This window comes from Mesoplodon densirostris, chromosome 9, assembly GCF_025265405.1.
Source record: "Mesoplodon densirostris isolate mMesDen1 chromosome 9, mMesDen1 primary haplotype, whole genome shotgun sequence".
NCBI lineage: Eukaryota > Metazoa > Chordata > Mammalia > Artiodactyla > Ziphiidae > Mesoplodon > Mesoplodon densirostris.
Window position 1 is genome coordinate 41,967,770 of NC_082669.1, and position 26,868 is coordinate 41,994,637.

At 37.8% G+C, this 26,868-nt stretch overlaps 1 protein-coding gene across 20 annotated transcripts in view; it reads right to left on the minus strand.

Moving 5' to 3' along the window:
* Nucleotides 1–26,868, minus strand: part of HDAC9 (histone deacetylase 9) — a 579,212-nt gene that overhangs the window by 412,587 nt on the left and 139,757 nt on the right. For 13 of the 20 annotated variants that reach the window (XM_060108643.1, XM_060108642.1, XM_060108647.1 and 10 more), the window contains exons 7-8: nucleotides 13,696–13,827; nucleotides 8,398–8,513 (exon numbers count right to left, since the gene is read on the minus strand). In XM_060108643.1, coding sequence (XP_059964626.1) covers nucleotides 8,398–8,513; nucleotides 13,696–13,827 — 248 coding nt within the window. The remainder of the gene's footprint in view (nucleotides 1–8,397; nucleotides 8,514–13,695; nucleotides 13,828–26,868) is intronic. The other 7 variants (XM_060108648.1, XM_060108657.1, XM_060108656.1 and 4 more) reach the window with 1 other exon arrangement.

Consider the following 26,868-nt stretch of genomic DNA (forward strand, 5'->3'; position numbering starts at 1 on the left):
AGAAGTATCAACAACAGCTGCATATTTGCTCTAATTTAAAAAGACGAGTTATTTTGCTTATACTGATATGTTTTTACCATGATTTTTAAATATAGAATATATACCTGAACAAGAACAAAAGAACGTATGAGGAAGTAAAAATGTTTTAACTAGCTTATTGGCAGCAAGCAGCCATTTATAATAAAAGGATATTTCATCTGCTTATCTGTATTTATGGAAGAGAAATAAATGTGGAAAAATAATTACTTTAAATCATGTACAATACTCATTCAAGGTTGTATCTGCTTCCCACAGCACGGAGACTTGACAGGCACTGTGGGAATGACACCAAAAGTTACCCCAACCCCACAAAAGAGGTTATCTTTGTTTTCCAGTCAGAACTTGGGCGATATCCTCCTACCTTATCGTAGGAAGCAAACCTATACTAAAGTGAAAAAAAGGTTTCTTCTCAGGTGTAATAATTGCAGTAGCACACTGGCTGCTCACAGGGGCTTTGACAAAAGTGAAGGGACTTGGGAATGTTCTTACTATGGGACTTCAGGCCCCTGTAGCTTCATAGCAAAATTGAGTGGTGCCATTTCCTAGGATAGCACCGACCGCGTGCCAAGCCCTATGCCAGGGAGTTTTGGGACATTAACCTAATTCCTAGTTCCTAATTCCAGGCACTCTCCAGCAATCTTATGCTCTTGTTATGGATGAAGGAACTGAGAGATTTCCCTAATTCTGGTTCCCAGTGGGATCAGCAATCAAACTTTTAAACCGATCAAGGCTGGATGATTTGTTGTCAGGTACTGCTGCAGAAGCTACACACCACTCTGCAGCCATTACTGAAGGATAAGGGAACCATAAAAAAGTATGAAGAAGGAGGAAGCTTGAGAGAAAAACAGGAAGCACAATCAGGCCCTGGGGCTTATGGAAAAGAATAAAAGTGCACAACTGGGAGCCAGCTAGCCTGGCGTGAGAAGAAAGCAAAAGCCCTGGTGACTTTATAGACATGAGGATCTTCAAGTCATGGACATAATTCCTGAGGAAGTAAGGAAAGTCCAAAGTCCCCCAAGTTGGGGGGTATAGTTGGTTCTTCCCACAGAGGCTAACTATTATATATCATATCACGGAAGCTTCAGAGACTTGGACATAATTTATTTCCTTCAATTTACAGATAAGGAAATAAGCACAGCATTTACATAAACTTCCAATGGATAAAATCACAAATGACTTAGCTGAAATAATGCTTTTCTCAAATTATCTTCTTTAAATATAACTTTCCTCAATTTGACTTCTTTTTTTTTTAATTTATTTGGTTGCATTGGGTCTTAGTTGTGGCAGGTGGGCTCCTTAGTTGTGGCCCACTGGCTCTTTAGTTGTGGCATGCAAACTCTTAGTTGTGGCATGCATGTAGGGTCTAGTTCCTGGACCAGGGATCGAACCCAGGCCCCCTGCATTGGGAGCGTGGAGTCTTAACCACTGGGCCAGTAGGGAAGTCCCCTCAATTTGACTTCTTGATAGAAGCAGGCTATCTGTTCCAGGTTAATGTTTCTTAATAAGAAACCGGAGCTGTATGGTACACTGCTAAAAGGGTGCAGACACACTTGAAAAGTCAGATGAATGGATGGTGAGAGGGACCATTGCACTGAGACAGTGAAGGATCCTGACCAGCATTCTTGCAAGGCTGGAAGGTTACCCCAACTTAGCACTGTGGTGAGCTTACAAGTATTTCCAGGCAAGGCCAGGATTTTTCCAGGAAGCTGTTCTGAAACCGATGCAGCCCTTAAATCAGTGCTGTGCTAAGATGCCAATGTTTCATACCTTAGAACATGCGGAAGATGGTTTTAATCTAAAAATTTCTCAGAACCAGAAATGATTGCTGTAGTCAGATAAAATGAAAATATTAAATGTACAATGGCTATTGCTTAACATTCACAAAACAATTAATTAATTACAATTAAGTTAGATTAATTGGGTGGGAGGGGTACAAAGATGTCCTAGGCCACATAAGTTCACATGCTACTCGAGTGCACAGAAAAGTAGAGAACTAGCTCTAATGACCCGTCATAATTACTATAATTAGAGTATGGTCAAAACACTTCAATGGCACAGAGCAGGTTGTCGATTTTAAACTAGGCTTTGATGGGTAACTAGCATTTCACCAGAAAGAGCATGATGTTGGGAAGAGGGATATGACTGAGCCAGGTGTTGGGGCAGGGAGGCCTATCCATAATTTAATAATGACCTTCAAATTTTAATTACTTTTCTCACCATCATGGTAATTGAAACCCTAAATTATGGATAATATTTGAAATTCAGGTGAATAAAATACACACAAACTGAAAATTACATATCTCAATAGAGCTATTTCTTTAGCCATTGACATCAAGAAGACCTTAGTTTCAATCAAAAGATTCAAATTCTCTTACGAAATGGACACTGGCAAAAATTACAAAAATGGACAATGTTAAATGTCACAGGGATTTAGGAAAGTAAAATCATCACACATTACTGGTGAGACTGTGGACTGGTATAGCAATTCTGGTGAATATTTCAGCACTGCACACCATGACCCAGAGGTTCTCCTGCTGCTCAAGAAATTCTCATTTAGCTACAGAGTGATGAGTGTGGATATACACTAAAGCATTTTCTGGTGGTGGGTGAGAACTGGAGGTCACTGGGGAATCCAACTGGAGAACAGGTAGGTAAAATGGAGGAGTACCCGCCATGGATTATTACAGTGATTAAAAGCAATTAGGTATATGCATCCATTATGATGGGACTAGCTCTAAAAAGAGCTAGTCTTATTTTTGTCACATGCTTAGTGATAACAATAAGAAATGGAATGAGATTGATAACACCATGCCATTTATATCCCCTAAAATTCATGAGCACAAAGCAAAAAATACATGTATGACGTAAGAACCCATGCAAACAAAAATACAGGAGAAAATGACTGCATATAGGGGCAAGGAAAATGCATGTGGGGATAGAAGATACTGAGGAAGGAAGGAAGGAAGGTGGGGGAGGGAAGAAGGGAGGGAGAATTCCTTTCTTGCTCTTAAGAAGACAAAGAAGTCAACAGATGACCCTTGACAGAATACTAACTATGTAATCACCCACTTTTTAAGAGGCTCATAGAAAAAGTGAATGTAGAATTTTCAAGTTACTGCATGCTCAAAATTATCTACAATATTCATGAGCATTAGAAACATTAGAAAAAGAATATCAGTACCTAAAGGTTTTGGTGGGCAGCAGTCTGGACTGGTGTAAAGGAGAGTGGTCTAAGCATCTTACACTTGAGCTCTACCACTCACTGGCTTATGACTCTGGGTAGCTGCCTACCTTCCCTGGACATCAGATCCTTCAGCCTAAGACTGGAGCACCTCTGACTAGATCTATCAGGAAATATCTGTTCTATTAGAGCAGCATCTAGGAAGACATGCTTGTAAGCCTCAATCTGTTTTGGCTTTAAAAGGTTCCAAATTCCCAAATCTAGATTATCTAAATAAAAAGAAGAACCACATTAAAAACAAACAAGTAAACAAAGAAAAAAAAATCTCTTAATCATTTAATGTTTGCCTACGGCTTTCATGGTATTTTTCAGTATAGTATTTATTTTCCATTCTCCTTTCAGACAGCTGATAGAAAATTAAAATCTCCATGTGATGAATACATTTTTTTAGGCAGTAAAAATCTCTCAGTTTTCATTTTTACTGGACACCCAAGAATGTATTACTAAAACGGTTTGGAGGAAAAAAAATTATCATTTGACAGGGCTTCCTTTGCATTTAAAAGTCACTGATGTTTTGTTAAAGGTCTTGGTTTACATTATTGACTCATGTTATTCCTAGTAAATGATTCTTGTGTCATAACAACCTCCTTTCCCCTGGGGGGGTGGGGGGAGGAGGGTCTTATTTGCAGCTATCTAAAACCATAGCTCTACACCCACTCAGAAGGGAGCATAACATTTACAGCAAACGTCACAACAACTATTATGAAACAACAGGCAGATGAGTCATGTGAGATTGGGGCAAAACAAGTGACATTTCAGATGATTTTAGAGTACTTAACCTTATTATTAGAATCCATTTTTAAAATCGTTTGTATCTGCTGGAAAAAAATTATTTAAAAAATAGCATAGCAGAGCCAGCCACTAATGTTCAACTAGAAATAAACCAGCGGCTTGGCTACTGTTAAAATAGCTATCAAATAAATCTACCAAATCTAAAATAATGGTGTTGATATTCATGGAAACATATTTGAACCCACAGGCCCACAGTATTAACAATAAAGTAACTAGATAGGTAAAGACATCTCTGACTGGAGTTGGAAATAGAAACTCCTGAGGTTTCAGCTCCCCAACCAAGTTTACAAATGAGTAAAGCAAGTAGCTCCAGTGATCCGAGTTCGGGACTGAGCATATGTAAGAAATTGAAGAAATGGAACAGAAGTGGCCAGAGCAGATGGAGGCTCACTCTCACGTGAGATTTGCTGGCTTGATGACAAACATACTAATGAGTTTTCCCTACTAGAAGTCAGTATTGATACCAAAAACAAAAAATGAACTTGTTCTGCACTTCACAATTTACCACCTGCCTTCCAAACACTGATTCCCCACCACAAAGCTGCTGGGGTAGTTATTACCACCTTTCACTAGATAAAGAATCTGAGGTTCAGGGCAAGTTCAGCAACTTAACCAATGATGACAAAGTAGTTGGTTTTGCAGCCAGGTTCCTTGGGAGCCTTCTGAATGGAAGACCCATACATCTGAATGCAACGTGCGGTTTCCTTAGCCTGGACTTACAAGTAAATTCTCCTCTTACTTCTGTCTTAACCTTTATTTAAATTATGCAGAACACATGAATTATGAGAGAGGAAATTTTCTTTTTACCTAAGCCACAAGATCAGCCTGAAATACAGCCTTACTTTCCTATTTCCTAAGCAGCAAAAAGGGAGTAGAATCCCATTCGTTTACATGGGATCTGAAAGAATTAGGTGACATGCTTTTCTACTTCCAGGTCACAGAAAAGAGAGTTGATTCAAATGTACACTGTTACACTATTTTAAGCAAAGATGGTAGAATAAGCCTATTTTATGAAGGGTAAAGTATGCAACTAATTTGATTTTTGAAAGTGTAATGATGTAAATTTTTCATACCCCCAAATATTTCTGTTGATATGACATCACATGCTATTATTAATCTTAGATGTCTGTAAACATCATACTAAATTCAAAATGATTAATACAAAATTGGCTGAAAAACATTGTTTTTTCCTCTTTTCTCTAGTTTAGGTGGAAATATTTGGTGTTAAAAGACGAGGATATTAATTTGCTGACAGTTCCAGTCTGAATTCTGCTGTCTCCTCACCTCTCCAGTATGAATTATGCCACAGACCTCTGTAAATGCAATGCAGCAGAAAACCACATGTTAGCCATCAGGGTTGAATTTTTTGTTCTGGGCCACGGAGAGGCTACCCATCAGTGCATAAAGGTCTGCCCACCTGGCCTTTTGGATCATAGTTCAGGCACACAATTAATTCATTATGAGGTAAGTCACTGCTTGCTTTTGAACTAGTCTTTCCAGCTTTGGAGGTGAACATCCTGTCACTGACCTGAAGAAATACCTCTACTCTTTCAAACTCCATTCAATCACATTTCCTTCTGTTTTTTTTTAACTGGTTGGGGTGGAAGGAAAGAATATGTCAACAATTAGCTAAAAAGCTGGGGCATATAAACAGATATTTGTGTTTAGGTATCAGCAAAAGGTTTTAGGAATATAAAACAGATTAAAATAGTAAAAGCAAATTCCTTTAATTTACATTCTCCACTGTATCTATTTTGAAATTTAATGATAGGGTCACACAATCTGGGACACTCAATTTAATTTAACAGGTTTTAAAAAGCTTGAAGTAAAGACAAAATCTCACCTTTTCCCATTTATATCCAGTCTCATGAATATGTATTTCTTGGTTGTTTCTTAATGTTGTACTAAGTGCTATATGCATATGTTTGTATTTATAATGAAGGGTTATATGTATCTTCATCTTTAGTAACAAATCATGTCCCCCACTGCCTTCCTCCCCCTTGAGAGGTAACCACCATGCTAAATTCTGTGTTCATCACTCCCTCGCTTTTTTAAAATATACTTTTATTACATACGTTTTTCCGATCAAAATACTGCACTGCCTGTTTCTGAACTTAACAAAATACTATCAAGCTGTAAGTGGTCTTCTGCACTTTTTGTACTAACAATGTTTTTCTAAGAATCATAAATGCTGTTGAACGAATGTGGTTTAGTGTGTTTTCATTTTCCAAGGATACAGAATTCATCCAGAACCTATTTAGAACCCAGATCTTTTAGTGTTTCTGCAACTGAAACACATTCTTCAAACTGAGAGGAAATGGAAATCTAAAGTTTTTTAGAAATATTTGTGACCAAGTTGTTCTTTTTCTGGAAATTGATTAAAGGGTTGCAGAAAACTGACTGATATTGAGATATAACTGCACTAACAGAAATACAATACCTGTAACCAATAGTCCAAGAATCCCACTTACATCTATGGCCACAAATACATGTGAAATATTTATTCCACCTGGTATCATGTTTTAGAAAGAAAAATGAAGATGAGAAAGGGACAATAGGATGGTAAGAAACAAGAAATAGATGGAGGACAGGAGAAAATATAGAGGCCTGAATTGTATTCTTCACATAGCTGAAAGATGGTCATAAGCAAAAGAGCATCTATCTATTCTGCTCATTTTCCTTGGAAAATTGAGGGAAAAATTTGAAATCTAAAATGAATGTGTATTCCTCTAGAAAGAATTTACTTTTGCTTTTTCCAGATACCTAGGGAACTAAAAATCTGGGGCATTTTAAATTAAATTAACAGTTTGAGGCTATGAAAATTCGGACTACAACTAGCTTCTGGTTACAACTTCAGGAAAGACTCTGCCCCTGCTCTGGTCTACATCAGGACACCTCTGTAGGTGGGGATGAGGGACTCACCAATGTAGCACAGATATGTGTCTTTGGGTTTGAATGGTTTCCTGTTAGATTATCCTCTTTGGTCAGTACTGGGCTTTGCCTTCTCTCTCCCTTCAGAGTTATGTGAGGTTCTGAAAACCAAAACTCAAGACTCAAGTATACAAATGTCCTCAGAGAAGAAGTGACTTCACTGGCTCCAGTCCTTTCCTTATCAGGGACAACCTTCCCTTATATTTTGGCCAGATAATTTATAACTTATAAATAATTTATTATATGTGTATGTGTGAATGTATGAAGCTACGGACACAGATGTTGGCATAATGTACAGAAGACATTTCTATCAGTCAAGCTAACCATCCAAAATCAAGTAGGTTGCCCCAGGAGACAGTGAAGCGAGTTCCCTTTGAATAAAGAGTGCTCTGGTGGCAGTCTGATAACCACATATCAAGAGAGCTACACAGATGGTTCAGGAATCAGAGATTTGATCAGTCCCTTTCAACCCCAAAGGATCATGACTCTATAAAACACAATGAAAGAAGCATGTCACAGTTATATATGAGAAGTTACTACACCAGCTTCCCCTGCATAGAGCAATGCATGGTAAGGAGGCATTATAATGACAGAAAAGAAATATGGAGAATTTCAGTTGACTGATGGTGACTCCAAAACAGCTGATTCCACAGGAGTGGCTGTTGCCTTTGCTTAGCCTACTACAGAAACTACATAGACAAATTCTTGCTGACTCATAAATTTACTTTCCTCTATTGTTGTATCACTGGTTTCAAGAAATCATGTGCCAAAAAACCAATGTTATTAAAGTTGATAGCATACAGCCAGAAAAAAAATCATGTGTTATTTCAGACCAGTTTCCTTTAATCTTTCATTTTTCAAGGACAGAGTTCATGTATCATTTATCTTTATATCCCCACTGCCAGGCAAAATGACTGGCACATAGTAGGTCCTCAATACATGTTTGCTTAGCGGAGCTCTGTGTTCCTCAACTATGATACTTCAACAATTTTCTCATTACTCTTCAGGTCAATTGGATAAAACACTTAACTTGTTTTGGGCAACTGTTCTTCTGAGAGGTTTGCATGATGTTGTTTTACTTACTGATGGGTCTATTCCCATCAGGATAACCAAGAACCATGCAAAAGGATTTTTGAGTTGCACAGCTGCTGGGCAGTATATACTCAGCATCACTAAGAGTGGTTTCTTTGAGGATTATACTTCAGTATTTTCAAACCATGACTGTCATCCAAACTTTGTAAATCAGATTGAGTTTACTTAATTCCACACATTATAAACCTATCAGAAAAATAACTAAGAACGGGTGGCTTTAAACTTCAATTCAGAAATATCACTGCATTTTAGGGGGCTAATCAAGGATTAACTTTTAAAAGAACCAAAATAATGAGTCTTACCTCAGCCTGAGGAGTAGGGGGCAAAACCGAAGTCTCATTTTCAGTAACATTACCAGTTGGCCCATTGTTTGGCGAACTGGGACCAGACCCTGGAGAACTGCTACTGACTGAGGATTCTGAAAAACATTGTGAAGTACGAATACACTAATGAAAAACATACAAAGATGAACTGCAGTTATACTCTAAGTAATATACAGAAGCGAACATTGTTTTTCTGCCCCTACGTGAACGACTAAATAAAAAGAACTGTGAAAAATTTTGGAACATTTCTGAATTTCCATACCACGTTTCTTCCTTTGTTTTCACTGCTAAAAATACAACATAGTATTCATTAATTTTAGAGAAGTAGAGATATCCAGTTAGAGAGGATTGTAGAAGCTTTCGATTAGGGGGAAAAAAAAGAATGTAATCTTCTCTTACTTGCTCCTGTGCTACCGTAAAAAATATGAGTAACAGAGATAATGGACTTGCATAATTCATAAAAACATGCCATCAACAAATGAGGCCTGGAGTCATTCCTGTTGTGTGTGGAAAAATTGCTTATAAGCTATGTTATAAATGGCTCTTTATTTAATTTACTAAGGCTGTACCTTATTACAGCACATCTTAGTCAAAGTTGTATGAAGAAAATACAATAGAAGATAAAATCTCAATATTGTATTGATGGCCTTGTACAACATTGGCTAACCTTAACTCTACCCAACTTGTTTCCAGAAGATGAGAAGTTACCTAAATTTAATATGTTCAATTTTAAACATCAATATAACAAGAAACTCATTTTAGCAAGAGTTGGATAACAATATAGATCATCTCTGTCATCTTCAGATATAAAATTTACACACATTTCAAGTTACAAAGGAAGTAATGCTCTTACTAAAATATCTAATTAATGAAATAGAAACTTTCAGTTCCTAGAAATATAGCTAAGAGAGGCCATCTTATCAAGCCTTGGCAAATTATCTGTTGAGCTCTAATCAATCCCCTATCACCTTCCATAGTTCATTCATTTGAACATTTTTCTAGGTGCCTCATCCTATACCTTGTCTACTCAGCTCTGCACAGATGATCTTGGCCTCACACTTCTCAGAGACTGACAACTTCTGACATGATTTCTATCAGTGACTTTTCTTTCTACCTCATGATTTTGTTATCCACACTCTCCTTGCCCGTGTCAAAGTGAAAGCATTTCTCTTCTGCTTCCCGCTCCAATGCGGGCACAATCACCCTCACCCATGACCCAGTCCCCTTAACACTTGCTTTAGAATTCTGCTCCAGCAATTATTTTGAATCTTCAGGTCCTCCTTTTCCACTGGAATTGTCCCTCTAGTCTGAAAGCATGCTAATAACTTGTGAGAAGTAGTGTGCGTGTTCTTCGAGACCAGGCAATCTAGCTTGCTCATTGTGGACTGCAATTGTTCTCTTGAACACCCCAAAATTTGAAGGCCTTTGACAAAACGGTTCTCATTCTCCTCATCCTTTCTACAAGAAGATTCGCCACTTCCATATTTGTTTTTCCATCTCTCTGGCTTTTCCTCCTTCGACCAATTCCTAAATGTAGATATTCACCGAAGTTTGTAGCCTTATCCTATTTCTCTTTCCCTTGTCAAAATCACTCAAAATTATGATGTCATACTATCATTTTTAGGCAGAATACTCCCATAAAACTTTTATTTCTTGTCTTTCCTTCTCATAATTTCTAGCCTGAATCCCTTTGGAATACTGGACATTTTTCATCTCTTTTTATATGTGTATCAAACTCAGTGTATTTCAATATTAAATGTGCTCTGCTTACCTCTGTTTATCATTATCCTTACAGTCATTCTCATTCCCTTCCCTACTCCAAATCTAATCAATTACTAGATTATTTCATTTTGTTCTTTACATCATTTCTCATCTATTTCTGACTACAGTGATTTCAGCTTTATCCCTCAGCCCTCATTATTCTCTCATGGACTATAGCAAAAGTCTCCTGTATTTCTAAGTTGCTACAGCAGTCAGTCTCTCCAAACTTTCCTTAAACTGTTGCCAGATGGATCATAGCAAGACAACTTTCACTACGTTCCTCTGCTCCAAAATGGAGCCTAACCTTATTTCCTATTATTGCCCTTTCTGAACTCTGCACTCAGTCAAATTTAAATCGCCTACTCTCCGTATGTGCCGCTTTCCCATTTCCTGCTTTGTTATCCTCCTTTTCCTCCACCTACTTCATTTAAGGTCCAATCCCACCTCTATGCTCAAAGCCTGGCTCACATACCATCTGTCACCCGTGAATGGAAGCTCCCAATTTTCAGGCTATAGTTGCTTACCCTTCCTTGGAACCCCTATTACTTTCAACTTTCTATTATAAATATTTCTCTACTCAGAAGTGCAGTACCAATGGAAAGAATGTGAGACTGGTGACAGAATTCTGATCCTGCCACCTACCGACTGTGGGATTTCATCAAGTCAATGATATCATAAAATTCTTAAATATATACTGCTCACTACCTTCCGGTCTATATATCTTGCTTACATTTGATTAGTCTACTTTTATATTGGCCTATTTCTTGTTTACTTTTCTTTTAACAAAGAAGATGTACATTAAAAAAAAATACTTCAAGAGTTTCCTTCCCCTGGACTCCTAACTCTTGTCTTTCCTGTATGACTACACACTGACTTCTCATTAAAGTCCCATTTTTGTATTCTGTCTTTAAAAGAACAAAAATAAAAATGAAAACTACTTTTAAACATTCTGTCTTGTCAATTTAAAATTATGTTATTTATATTATTTTATGTGATACGTAGACAGAAGTATTTCCTTATGTAGAAATCACTATGATAGCCACTAGAATTCAAGACAACAAATCCTACAACAGGATTCTACAGCTTCACGCTGGATAGGGTCTGGGAGGGGAGGTGGCAACTGATTTTCTGGGAACACTGACAAAAATCTCTGAGAAGAAATAATATCACAACTGGGGCTTGAATAAGAGCAACTCATGAAATGGGGTCAGTGGAGAAGGGAAGAGTGGAGGAGAAGCTGTTGCAGGCACAGGGATGTTAGAATTTTAAATTAACATGGCTTTGGGGGTGGAGAGGGGCGGAAAACTCTTGGCTTTGAAAAAGAGGAAGATGATAAGTGGTTCCCATGTCAATTACTGGGAAGAGAGGTGGCATGGGTTTGGAAAAAGCAAACACTTGAACCTATGAGACAGGGAAGAGAGAGGTAGAGGTGAAAAAAGAAAAGCAGTGGTAATTCAACTGCTATGATGCTATGGTGGTCTCTGACTCGATAGCAAAAATAATTAGTATTAAGATCCAAACAGAGCTCATCCTAATTACATGAAAGCTGGCAAAGAAAGGGGAAGGAGTACAGGTAAAGAAAGCTGTGTGTCCAGTAGTTCAGATCCTCCAAAGATATTTAGAATAACTGCAACACAGCAGTTAAAAATATCTACCAAAGCATCCATGAGTCCTAGCTTATTGATCAGAAATGTGTGTCTAATAAATGTACAAGTCTCTTCAAATTCATGTTTTTTTCCTCAGTTGAAAAGGGAAGTTATTATATCACAAAATTAGAAAGAGAAAATTATGATATTTCACAAGTAAAGAAATCTTAGTAGAACTCTAGCAAATCATAACCCTTACAAATGAGAATTAATTGTTACTCAGATAAGCATTGAGCTAAATTCCACTGAAATTTGGTAAGGACGAGTAAGTGACCATGGGAAAAAAGTTATGATCAAGAAGATGATTAATAGGAAAATAGAAAAGAAATTGGGATAAATAAATATGACCTTAAACAATAAGATTCTAAAAAAAACAACAAAAAAGCAATATATATGTTTTTCCATTTTCAAGTTTTTCTGTTATGAGAGAACCTACTCTCTCCCTTTAGAAAAATCACCTATATTTCGTTACATTAGACAATTGATATGTTCATTATTGTTTACATTCATTAAAACAGATTCACTCCCCAAATCCCCAACCCCACCAAGGACCTCTATTATGAAAACTTACTTAAGACTTTTACTCACTAAAATACATATAAGTTTCTTGGCATAAAAAGTCTATAACTCTAAATTTAGAATTCAATTGGTCAAAATTAGTGATTATATTTGATACTGGAAAATAAACTTTAGTAAAGTAATTGTTTATTTAATATTTCTTATCCCTCAAGAAAAAATTTTCCCACCAATACTTTCCCTCAGATAAACATATTAATCTGTCAGGACTGAAGAGAAGACTAAACATTTTTTTGCCCTAGTAGCCTGACAAAGCACTGTGTCATTAGTATTCTGTACTTTTCCACCTCTGCCTCTACTTCTGCAATCTTCTCCATACTGTCTCCCTAAACTAGACACTATCATGACCAAAGAAGATATAGAAAACAAATAATTTGTTAAAACTTGCTAAGAATAAGATCTGATATTGAAGAAATAATACCAACTGACTATATTGGTATAAGCACAATTTTCCCTGGGGATGGAGACAAATGGTTGTAGATTACCATTTTTTTTATTGATGCAACTAAAGGAAATGACCAGATACAATGTATAGCTCTAAGTAGGTACTCGATAAACAGTAGTTAGTATTGTTATTCTGGCTAGCCTTTTTGGTTCTGGTATCCCTATGTCTTCTCCAATTTCATACCAGGTACAAATGGGACTAGCGGGCTTTGTAAGACATCAGGTTGAATTTCCTAACCTGTTCACCCCACTACTAACCAGGCAGCTAAAAAAATAAGAACTCTTCCATTTGAGACTAGTGAAAAATGACAGTTTTTTTCCCTTCATAAAAGGCAATATATCCCCCTCCTGCCATAAGTCCCTGTTCACTAGTAAACACATAAAGTCATTTATGAGTTCTGTAAATTTGTTGAAAAGTCAAGGTTTTGCTGTTCCACGTAGTTTAATTTTCCCAGATGTATTTTGTACATTCATGTCTGACTATGGGGGAAGTGTTCTTCCTGGACCTCCCTCTGCTCATTTCTGATCAAATTTCATTAAAAGTTATATTCTCCTGGCTGGCATTCCCAAAATGGACTGCTTGTTTCTGAAAAGATTAAGGTGAGCTTTGGCATTCCCTAGTTATGCCTATTGACACACAGTTCTGTTTTTCATTCATTTCCTGTTTAACACGGTGAATGCATGGCAAGGTTTACTGAACTACTTGTGAGTTTTCAATATAATTTCCTTTCAAGAAATGTTTCTCCTCAAAATAACTTTTAATATACAACAGGTATATTTTTCTAAACTTTTTTTTGTTCATTCCTACTAGCAGCATTTTTTAGTGTATATCTGCCCAGTCCTCAATTACCTGTCACCTCAAACATTCGCTTCTTGAATGAAGTGACAACATTTCCATCCTTCCGCCTGAGTAAGGGGCTGCTTCTCCTCTCTGCCACTTTCTGTTTTAACCTGGACCGCACCTTCAAGTTGGGCTCAGAGGCTGGGGATTGAGACAAAGAAAATAGATAAAAATTAAAAAATGGAGAGCCAATCGCTCCTGTGTATAAAAAACGGCTCACCCTTTTCATAGTCCCTTCTCATCTCAAAGTAAAACCCCAAGCATGTAAATAAGGCATTGACTATAAATTAATTAAACAGACAAATGTCATAATTATTTTTATGAAATATGTGAAATGTTCTTTGACTTCTCTAAATGTAAAGTGAAAAAGGAGAAAAAATATGTTTCAACTTATTTTACATAGCAGAATTGGGATTGTTAACGGGAAGTTAAATGACTGAGTATGTCTGGGTCAGAGTAAGATTTATTACACTTCATTGTCAGTCCTTTCAATTCTCTCAAGGGTGAAACTCAATAACCACAAAAACAGTACCTTAATGTGATTTTAGAGACTCTAGGCTGACTTCTGGTAATAAGAAGACACCTCTGCAGCATATAATTTATGTCTGATTCTGACTCCTGAAATATTTCATTGTCAGTAGTTTCGAACCTGAAATCCTGGGAAAATATACTCGGTATAATAACACAAAACCAAGTAGAATCACTATGAATAAATCTTTGTATACAGTGAGTACACAATCAATTAGAAAGGAAGGGTGGCCAAGTCTTATTACTAAAGTTCTGAGTTAGGTTATATGTTCCAAAATACAAATGCACATTATTCATACATACGTTACTATTTCTTTGGTTGAACTATCCTAAATAGCGATGCTCTAAAATTAGTCATTATTTATTAGGTTTTTAAGTGATTATATTTTGGAAGAATGAAAACATTGGATTGCGTCTGTAGTAGAAATCGGTGATTATGATGGTGCTGGTGGAGATGATAATGATGATGATGATTAGGGAAACAATGTTTCTGATGACAACTAACGTTCACATAGTGATTATTACGTTCCACTACTGTCCTAAAAGCTTTGTCAATAATAACTTCTTCAATCATAAAAATCCATATGGGATAGATTTTACTTACACCTTGAATATATCAATGAAGAAACCAAAACCCAGACAGGGAAAGTAACTTGCCAAGGTCACAAAGGTAAAAAGGGATGAAGCCAGAATCTGTACCCAGGTAACCTAGCTCAACTCCAATCTTCTAAATACTGAAAATACTGCTCTTCCACCCTTCTTTATGTATGAACAGTATAACAATTATACAACTGCTTTTCCAAAGCATTACTAATCATCTACATCAGATACAATGTTATAATGTAGCTATAATTCTGGATCAGATAAAATGATTTCTTTGAAGGAATTTTATAATTCTGCCAAACTACAGAGAGTATCAAAAGTAGAACTTACAATCTTTTATTACTCATTTATTTATTTTTTGTTTTTGACTTCAAAATCCTATACTTTACTTTCCTCTTTGTTCTTCTCTTTTTCCCTTTTCTTTAGCTCTACCTTGGACTGAGAACCCTAGATTTTCTTGGAACTGGCTAGGTAAAATAAAAAAGTTAATTTTTTTGTGTTTTACACCTGATTTTATCCTGAAAATACTGAAAAAGTAAAAATAAAGGGGCAGTGCTAAAAATATTGTAAAAGTAGAAAATGCGCAGGAGAGGTGGGCAGAGATCAGGACTGAGTACAAGAAGCTCAGTGACTAGAGACCTGAAATGTCTTACTTCCTGGGCCTCCCACCTTGAGGCAAAGAAGGGAAACAGTCTGGGGGAAGGATTAAGGTTCTTGCCAGACCTTCCAGGAGTCCAGAGCTTCCTTCAACTCACTTTATCTTAGTAGAGAAGGCTGAGTCTGAATTACTAGCATCCAACCTACCCATGAATAAGGGGAAAAAATGGAACTGTATTAATTTACTTAGAATCCACCCCACCCCCACCCGTTGGTATATATTTATTTTTAAATGCCTTTAAAACACCAATTTTGTCTCTGAAAAGCTGCAGGTTAATAAATATATTCCATCTAAAACCCAGAAAGGAAAAAATGCGCAATCCCTATGTGCTAACTAGATTGGTATCTGCTGTCACCTTGCTTATAACCCTAGGACAAAAATCACAGTCTCAGACTTTAATCTAGACATGACTTTATGATGAAGCCTAACAGATTCAACACTACAGACTGGCTCTCCAGAGGAAGTACACCAACTGATTCATCACTTCAAAGATGGAGGAGAAAAGGCACTGTGTTTTCAGCGGGAATATGTGCAGTTGGGACCACACTTCCCATCTATGCGATTTTCAGCGAGACTTTAGTACTATCTGAGCCTGACTCCTTGTTTGTGAAACATGAAACTCTAATACCTTCCTTACTTCACAGAACTGTGGCCACTGGATTAGATACCTGAGAGTAACTGCAAAGATCTGGGTGAACGCAAAAGGGAAGAAAAGGTTTACCCAATTTTTATTATTGCTGCTACTGCTGGTGGCGGGGGTGTTACACTAGGGATGGCAGAGCCAGGACTGGGCCCTGGATCCCCTGATTCACAGTCCAGTCCTCCTGCTCCTAACACATTGCACCAGCTGGGCCCGAGTTTCTGCAATCAAGATGAAAATGTGCCAACAGCTTGGAAACTCGGCATATGCCATTTAAACATTCTACATGAAACCTAGAATTCCATAAGCTTTTCAGAAAAGACTTTACAGGCGGGCAGATAGCTTTTGTTCCTGCACGTCTATGAGAATGGGCTGGATATACAGCTCTTAAATATCTTTCAATGACAACATAAAAAAAAGTGAACATTAGAATAGGAATGAAAACTGGGTCCTGGTTTTGCATCTTTCAGCTACTATCAGTCCCCTCATTCATGCAAATAAGGAATGAAGATACCTTTGTAGTGCATGGAGTGAAATAGATGTGCTTTAAATGCCTGCTTCACACATTAGGTATTTGGCTTTGGATGAATTATTTTATATCTCTAAATCTCAGTTTCTTGTGTTAAAATGGAGATAGGTTTGTTTTTGTTTTGTTTTTCCCTCCATATGCTCCAACAGATTCCATTTTCCTTCTTTCTCTGAGTTCATGGGACCGAATCCTGGGACTGCATCACTCCAGTCCTTTGCTGGTTGGATTTCATCTGGACTCAACCTATTGGTAGGACTGGCTAGTGATCAAAGGATTAAGGAGTTAGAGACCAGGTATCCTATGCTCTCTCTGCTACAGAGCTGCATCACCAGGTGTAGCTTTGTCTCTTCCTGATTTCATCTCCCTCTTGAGGGCTCTGCTCCACAGCTTCAGCTTTCCTAGCACTCCAGCAACATTATTTCCTCTCCTTGCTTCTTTAGCTCTGGCTTCTCACTGTTGCTATTTTCTGGGTGCCTCAACATCCCTAAGCAGTTGTAAGCAGTCCCTTCATAAATGTCTAAGACCCATATTGTGTAGGTTCTGTTTCCTGCCAAGACTCTGATTAACACAGTCCTTCATATTTTACAAGGTTATTGTAGACTCAAACAAAATAATGCTTAGTAGAAGATAAACCAGTGGTTCTCAACCAGCAAAGATTTTGACACCAAGGGACATGTGGCTATGTCTGGAGATATTCTGATTGTCAGTATGGGGAGTTGCTGCTGGAATGTAGTGGGCAGAGGCCAGGGATGCTGCTAAACATCCTACAATGTACAGGATAGGCCCCCACAGCAAAGAATTATCTGGACCCAAACATCAGTATCATCAAGTGTGAAAAACCTTGGGGTAAGCAATCAGTAAATGCAAGTTGTTAATAACTGTACTACACTGGGATGATCAAAGGAGATAATAATATCTGTTGGAGATTCTCAAAGAGGATGTAAAAGAGTATGGGAAGAAAAGAAATATTATCAGAAATCAAGGAGTGCTATAAGTGGCTTAAAATATTAAATATTTCAATACACTTTATACTTAGAAATTTATTTTAAAACATTCAAAGCAAAGCTAGTCAACTTCTACTGGTTATGAAGATATGCAGAAAGATTCTCAAATTGGGGTAGGATAATATTTGAGGCACTGTGATATCTTTATCAACTGAGGACACACCTTTGTAAAAACTAAGAATCACATATTCTATAAAGTGCAACATAAATTTATTTTCTCAAAATATACAATATACAACTTTTCTAAGTAAAGGTCCAAATCCATTGGTTTTAGCAAAAGCTTCTGCCTGCATTTCAGTTCTGATTTTGAGTCACCAGAGATATTAGTATCTAAGTGGTGAAGGCAAAGGTTGGAATGATAGATAACCATCATTTAGTCCTTGCAATGCTTTATAAACTCACTCCTAACATTTCAGAAGCCCACACACCAAAGCTCAGCGTGATATATACCCAAGCAGTAGAATTAATGACCTATTGAGCTGACTCAGTTTGCAGTTAAGAGTTAATTCCATGTTTAATGCTCTGGTCTCCCCAAAGGCTGAAGATTTCCATTCCAGTGACTTACTAATGGGAGGAAAATCCTCAAGAGCCCACAAAGAGACCACTAACTGGGGAGACATTCTGCTTGTATTTGAATGTATTTCATGCCTAGCTGCACTAATTGCATTTCTATTTTTACCCCACACCCATCACTCTCTACATCTCAATTAATCACAAAAACAGAATGCAAGCTTTTAGTGCATGTGTGCCCAACTGAATACATTTGTTTGCTGAGATGAAAACACTGCATGAAAAATTGATTATAATTATTTAAATGAAAACAATGGCAAAGAGGAGAGAACTAAAACCTTTTTCTCTTTTCACTTAAAAAAAAGTGAAAGAAGGAAACAGAAAACATGTGAAGAATGCCTTATGAGTTAAATATATTTGAATCTTTCTTCTCATACTGATCTCCATGGTGCAGAATGAACCTAGGTGTCAGTGGGTATGAAAACAATGGGAAAGAAATAGAAAAGTTAGGTAGGAGAAGCACAAGTTAAAAAATTAGGATTCTAAGGCACAGTAAGTGACAAGGCCCAGACTTGTCATTTCACTAAGAGATTGGTGTGCTGAGCATGTATTTGAGTGTGGAGGTGTCATTTTTGCACATGTACACACATACAAACATGGAAACTATCTTTTGCAGGAGCAAATGGGTCTCTGACACAAACAGACTAGACTCAGCTTTCAATGCTAACTTTTTCATGTACTAACACCCAGCAAACCTGGGTGAGTTTTTTGATCTCCATGAATCATTTTGTCATCTACAGTAGATGATATATATGGATACATCAGAGTGGAAGATTAAAGGGGTAGAATGAAGTTCCTAGCTCAACTGGCCATCACAAAAAATTTGTTCAATAGAGAGATGTTGAATAAACGAACGTTTAATTGTGTCCACATATAAGAATATGAAACTTATATTAAAATAAAACAAAATGAATAAAATTAAAATGTAAGCAGAGGGACAGAAGGCTAAAAGTGGTTTACTCCTTTTGCTTTGGGCAATAGTATCTATAACAACAAAAATAATGATGGTCCTTTTCTGATCTTTCACTTAGTGTATTTAAAATACTTTATGGTTAATAACTGACTTTCCATACTTTCCTCACTTTTTTTACTTGCCTGTTTATAATTTCTACTCTATTTACTCTATGTCTTAAATATATCACCTTTTACTAAGAATGATTACCTACTTTGTGCATTTTGTTTCTGTTCATTTTTAATCTTAACTTATGAATATTCTTTACATCAGTAATTTAGATGAAAATTCAATAACTATGTATCATGGTATAAAGAAGTTCTTCATTCTCATTGGATATGATCATAAGGAGAAAAGAAAGATGTTTCCATTGAGTAATGATTAATGATATTATTAATTAAGATCATTAATGATCTATCAAGATTAAGTACTAGATTAAGAAATGTATCTTAATATTAATGAATATTTAAGATACTCAACAATTCCACCTCCATGTTTAGCACTACAATCATAGGTGAAGGTCAAGCTTCCATAGCCAGTGTCAGATCCCTTCTCTGGCATTGTCTATTCTTCTCTACTGGACTAGATATCTATCAGTTTATCAACCTAGCCTCCCTCTCTCCTGGATTTCTCCTGCTATTTCCCACGCACAGGGATACCTTGGAGCTGCCATATTCTGACACTTTGTCACTTAAACCAAGCAGGAATAACCTATGACCCATTCACTCTATTTTGAATGTACTTTCTGAATATTATGTTTCCTGGAGTAGTTCCTACCCAAGTCACTTTTACACTAACACTGTAGTATTCCCTGTCATGTGTGAACTGTTCAATCAAATGATCATTACAATTATGAAAAGACACTTTGGGAACACAAGTAAATTCTCTTATCTAGTTGATCTAAAGATATAGTGAGGGAGACCTTCAAGATGGCGGAGGAGTAAGACGTGGAGATCACCTTCCTCCCCACAAATACATCAGAAATACATCTACACGTGTAACAACTCCTACAGAACACCCACTGAACGCTGGCAGAAGACCTCAGATTTCCCAAAAGGCAAGAAACTCCCCACATACCTGGGTAGGGCAAAAGAAAAAAGAAAAAACACACACAAAAGAATAGGGAAGGGACCTGTACCTCTGGGAGGGAGCCGTGAAGGAGGAAAGGTTTCCACACACTAGGAAGCCCCTTCGCGGGCGGAGACTGCGGGTGGCAGAGGGGGCGGGGAAGCTTCGGAGCCACGGAGGAGAGCGCAGCAACAGGGGTGCGGAGGGCAAAGCGGAGAGATTCCAGCACAGAGGATCGGTGCCGACCGGCACTCACCAGCCCGAGAGGCTTGTCTGCTCACCTGCCGGGGAGGGCGGGGCTGGGAGCTGAAGCTCGGGCTTAGGTCGGAGCGCAGGGAGAGGACTGGGGTTGGCTGCGTGAACACAGCCTGAAGGGGTTAGTGCGCCACAGCTAGCCGGGAGGGAGTCCGGGAAAAGGTCTAGACCTGCCTAACAGGCAAGAGACCATTGTTCCGGGGTGCGCAACGAGAGGGGATTCAGAGCACCACCTTAAACGAGCTCCAGAGACAGGCACAAGCCGCGGCTACCAGCGCGGACCCCAGAGACGGGTCTGAGACACTAAGGCTGCTGCTGCCGCCACCAAGAAGCCTGTGTGCAAGCACAGGTCACTCTCCACACCCTGCTTCCGGGGAGCCTGTGCAGCCCGCCACTGCCAGGGTCCCGGGATCCAGGGACAACTTCCCCAGGAGAGCGCACGACGCGCCTCAGGCTGGTGCAACATCACGCCGGCCTCTGCCGCCGCAGGCTCGCCCTGCATCGTGCCCCTCCATCCCCCCGGCCTGAGTGAAACAGAGCCCCCGAATCAGCTGCTCCTTTAACCCCGTCCGGTCTGAGAGAAAAACAGATGCCCTCAGGCGACCTACACGCAGAGGCAGGGCCAAATCCAAAGCTGAGCCCCGGGAGCTGTGCGAACAAAGAAAAGAAAGGGAAATCTCTCCCAGCAGCCTCAGGAGCAGCGGATTAAATCTCCACCATCAACTTGATGTACCCTGCATCTGTGGAACACCTGAATAGACAACGAATCACCCCAAATTGAGGAGGTGGACTTTGGGAACAAAGATATATATATATTTTTCCTTTTTCTCTTTTTGTGAGTGTGTATGTGTATGCTTCTGTGTGTGACTTTGTCTGTATAGCTTTGCTTTTGCCATTTGTTCTAGGATTCTGTCTGTCCGTTTTTTGTTTTTTTTTTTAATATAGTTTTTAGCACTTGTTATAATTGGTGGATTTGGTTTTTGGTTTGGTTGATCCATTCTTTTTTTAATTACTTTTTAATTATTTTTATTTTTAATATTTTTTTGATTTTAATAACTTTATTTTATTTTATTTTTTAAAATTTGTTTGTTTCTTTCTTTCTCCCTTTTCTTCTGAGCCGTGTGGCTGACAGGGTCTTGGTGCTCTGGCCGGGTGTCAGGCCTATGCCTCTGATGTGGGAGAGTGGAGTGCAGTACATTGGTCCACCAGAGACCTCTCGGCTCCATGTAACATCAAACGGAGAAAGCGCTCCGAGAGATCTCCATCTCAAAGCTAAGACTCAGCTCCACTCAAAAACCAGCAAGCTCCAGTGCTGGACACCCTAGGCCAAACAACTAGCAAGACAGGAACAAAACCCCACATTTTAGCAGACAGGACTAAAATCATAGGAAGATCACACAACCCCAAAACACACCACCGGACGGGAACCTGCCCACCAGAAAGACAAGATCCAGCCTCATCCACCAGAAAACAGGCACTACTCCCCTCCACCAGGAAGCCTACACGACCCACTGAACCAACTGTAGCCACTGGGGGCAGACATCAAAAACAACAGGGACTACAAACCTGCATCCTGCGAAAAGGAGACCCCAAACACAGTAAGTTAAGCAAAATGAGAAGACAGAGAAACACACAGCAGATGAAGAAGCAAGGTAAAAACCCACCAGACCAAACAAATGAAGAGGAAATAGGCAGTCTACCTGAAAAACAATTCAGAGTAATGATAGTAAAGAAGATCCAAAATCTTGGAAATAGAATGGAGAAAACACAAGAAACGTTTAACAAGGACCTAGAAGAACTAAAGAGCAAACAAACAGTGATGAACAACACAATAAATGAAATGAAAAATTCTCTAGAAGGAATCAATAGCAGAATAACTGAGGCAGAAGAATGGACAAATGACCTGGAAGATAAAATAGTGGAAATAACTACTGCAGCGCAGAATAAAGAAAAAAGAATGAAAAGAATTGAGGACAGTCTCAGAGACCTCTGGGACAACATTAAACACACCAACATTCGAATTATAGGGGTCCCAGAAGAAGAAGAGAAAAAGAAAGGGACTGAGAAGATATTTGAAGAGATTATAGTTGAAAACTTCCCTAATATGGGAAAGGTAATAGTCAATTAAGTCCAGGAAGTGCAGAGAGTCACATACAGGATAAATCAAAGGAGAAACACCCCAAGACACATATTAATCAAATTAACAAAAATTAAATACAAAGAAAAAATATTAAAAGCAGCAAGGGAAGAACAACAAATAACATACAAAGGAATCCCCATAAGGTTAACAGCTGATCTTTCAGCAGAAACCTTGCAAGCCAGAAGGGAGTGGCAGGACATATTTAAAGTGATGAAAGGGAAGAACCTACAACCAAGTTTACTCTAACCAGAAAGGATCTCATTCGGATTCAACCGAGTTATTAAAATCTTTACAGAAAAGCAAAAGCTAAGAGAATTCAGCACCACCAAACCAGCTTTACAACAAATCCTAAAGGAACTTCTCTAGGCAGGAAACACAAGAGTAGGAAAAGACCCACAATAACAAACCCAAAACAATTAAGAAAATGGTACTAGGAACATACATATTGATAATTACCTTAAATATAAATGGATTAAATGCTCGACCCAAAAGACACCGACTAGCTAAATAGATACAAAAACAAGACGTATATATATGCTGTCTACAAGAGACCCACTTCAGACCTAGGGACACATCCAGACTGAAAGTGAGGGGATGGAAAAAGATATTCCATGCAAGTGGAAATCAAAAGAAAGCTGGAGTAGCAATTCTCATATCAGACAAAATAGACTTTAAAATAAAGACTATTACAAGAGACAAAGAAGGACACTACATAATGATCAAGGGATCAATACAATTAGAAGATATAACAGTTGTAAATATTTATGAACCCAACATAGGAGCACCTCAATATGTAAGGCAAATGCTAACAGACATAAAATGGGCAATCGACAGTAACACAATCATAGTAGGGGACTTACCCCACTTTCACCAATGGACAGATCATCCAAAATGAAAATAAATAAGGAAACACAAGCTTTAAATGATACATTAAACAAGATGGACTTAATTGATATTTATAAGACCTTCCATCCAAAACCAACAGAATACACTTTCTTCTCAAGTGCTCATGGAACATTCTCCAGGATAGATCATATCTTGGGTCACAAATCAAGCCTTGGTATATTTAAGAAAATTGAAATTGTATCAAGTATCTTTTCTGACCCAGTGCTATGAGACTAGATATCAATTACAGGAAAAATTGTGTAAAAAATACAAACACATGGGGGCTAAACAATACACTACTAAATAACCAAGAGATCACTTTAAAAAACAAAAAATACCTAGAAACAAATGACAATGAAAACACGATGACCCAAAACCTATGGGATGCAGCAAAAGCAGTTCTAAAAGGGAAGTTTAGAGTAATACATTCCTACCTCAGGAAACAAGGAACATCTCAAATAAACAACCTAACCTTACACCTAAAAGAATTAGAGAAAGAAGAACAAAAAAACCCCAAAGTTAGCAGAAGGAAAGAAATCATAAAGATCAGATCAGAAATAAATGAAAAAGAAGTGAAGGAAACAATAGCAAAGATCAATAAAACTAAAAGCTGGTTCTTTGAGAAGACAAACAAATTGATAAACCATTAGCCAGACTCATGAAGAAAAAAAGGGAGAAGACTCAAATCCACAGAGTTAGAAATGAAAAAGGAGAAGTAACAACTGAAACTGCAGAAATGCAAAGGATCATGAGAGATTACTACAAGCAACTTTTTGCCAATAAAATGGACAACCTGGAAGAAATGGACAAATTCTTAGAAAAGCACAACCTTCCAAGACTCAACCAGGAAGAAATAGAAAATAAAAACAGACCAGTCACAAGCACTGAAATTGAGACTGTGATTAAAAATCTTCCAACAAACAAAAGCCCAGGACCAGATGGCTTCACAGGCAAATTCTATCAAACACTTACAGAAGAGCTAACAACTATCCTTCTCAAACTCTTCCAAAATATAGAAGAGGGAAGAACACTCCCAAATTCATTCTATGAGGCCACCATCACCCTGATACCAAAGCCAGACAAAGATGTCACAAAGAAAGAAAATTACAGGCCAATATCACTGATGAACATAGATGCAAAAATCCTCAACAAAATCCTAGCAAACAGAATCCAACAGCACATTAAAAGGATCATACACCATGATCAAGCGGGATTTATCCCAGGAATGCAAGGCTTCTTCAATATATGCAAATGAATCAATGTGATACACCATATTAACAAACTGAAGGATAAGAACCATATGATCATCTCAATAGATGCAGAGAAAGCTTTCGACAAAGTTCAACACCCATTTATGATAAAAACTCTCCAGAAAGTAGGCATAGAGGGAAGTTACCTCAACATAATAAAGGCCATATATGACAAACCCAAAGCCAACATCATCCTCAATGGTGAAAAACTGAAACCATTTCCACTAAGATCAGGAACAAGACAAGGCTGCCCACTCTCACCACTGTTATTGAACATAGTTGTACACATTTTAGCCACAGCAATCAGAGAAGAAAAAGAAATAAAAGGAATTCAAATCGGAAAAGAAGAAGTAAAGCTGTCACTGTTTGCAGATGACATGATACTATACATAGAGAATCCTAAAGACACTACAAGAAAACTACTAAAGCTAATCAATGAATCTGGTAAAGTAGCAGGATACAAAATTAATGCACAGAAATCTTGCATTCCTATACACTAATGATGAAAAATCTGAAAGAGAAATTAAGGAAACACTCCCATTTACCATTGCAACAAAAAGAATAAAATACCTAGGAATAAACCTACCTAAGGAGACAAAAGATCTGTATGCAGAAAGCTACAAGACACTGATGAAAGAAATTAAAGATGATACAAACAGATGGAGAGATATACCATGTTCTTGGTTCGGAAGAATCAACATTGTGAAAATGACTATACTACCCAAAGCAATCTACAGATTCAATGCAATCCCTATCAAACTACCACTGGCATTTTTCACATCTCTAGAATAAAAAAGTTCACCATTTGTATGGAAACACAAAAGACCCCGAATAGCCAAAGCAATCTTGAGAAAGAAAAACGGACCTTCAGGAATCAGGCTCCCTGAATTCAGACTATACTACAAAGATACAGAAATCAAGACAGTATGGTACTGGCACAAAAAAAGAAATATAGATCAATGTAACAGGATAGAAAGCCCAGAGATAAACCCACGCACATATGGTCACCTTATCTTTGATAAAGGAGGCAAGAATATACAGTGGAGAAAAGACAGCCTCTTCAATAAGTGGTGCTGGGAAAACTGGACAACTACATGTAAAAGAATGAAATTAGAACACTCCCTAACACCATACACAAAAGTAAACTAAAAATGGATTAAAGACCTAAATGTAAGGCCAGACACTGTAAAACTCTTAGAGGAATATATAGGCAGAACACTCTATGACATAAATCACAGCAAGATCCTTTTTAACCCACCTCGTAGAGAAATGGAAATAAAAACAAAAATAAACAAATGGGACCTAATGAAACTTAAAAGCTTTTGCACAACAAAGGAAACCATAAACAAGAGAAAAAGAAAGACAACCCTCAGAATGGGAGAAAAGATTTAGAAATGAAGCAACTGACAAAGGATTAATCTCCAAAATTTACAAGCAGCTCATGCAGCTCAATATCAAAAAAACAACCCAATCCAAAAATGGGCAGAAAACCTAAATAGACATTTCTCCAAAGAAGATATACAGATTGCCAACAAACACATGAAAGGAAGCTCAACATCACTAATCATTAGAGAAATGCAAATCAAAACTACGATGAGGTATCACCTCACACCAGTCAGAACGGCCATCATCAGAAAATCTACAAACAATAAATGCTGGAGAGGGTGTGGAGAAAAGGGAACCCTCTTGCACTGTTGGTGGGAATGTAAGTTGATACAGCCACTAAGGAGAACAGTATGGAGGTTCCTTAAGAAACTAAAAATAGAACTACCATACGACCCAGCAATCCTACTATTGGGCATATACCCTGAGAAAACCATAATTCAAAAAGAGTCATGTACCACAATGTTCACTGCAGGTCTATTTACAATAGCCAGGACATGGAAGCAACCTAAGTGTCCATTGACTGATGAATAGATAAAAAAGATGTGGCACATATATACAATGGAATATTACTCAGCCATAAAAAGAAATGAAATTGAGTAATTTGTAGTGAGGTGGATGGACCCAGAGTCTGTCATACAGAGTGAAGTAAGTCAGAAAGAGAAAAATAAATACCATATGCTAACACATATATATGGAATCTAAAAATAAAGTTTT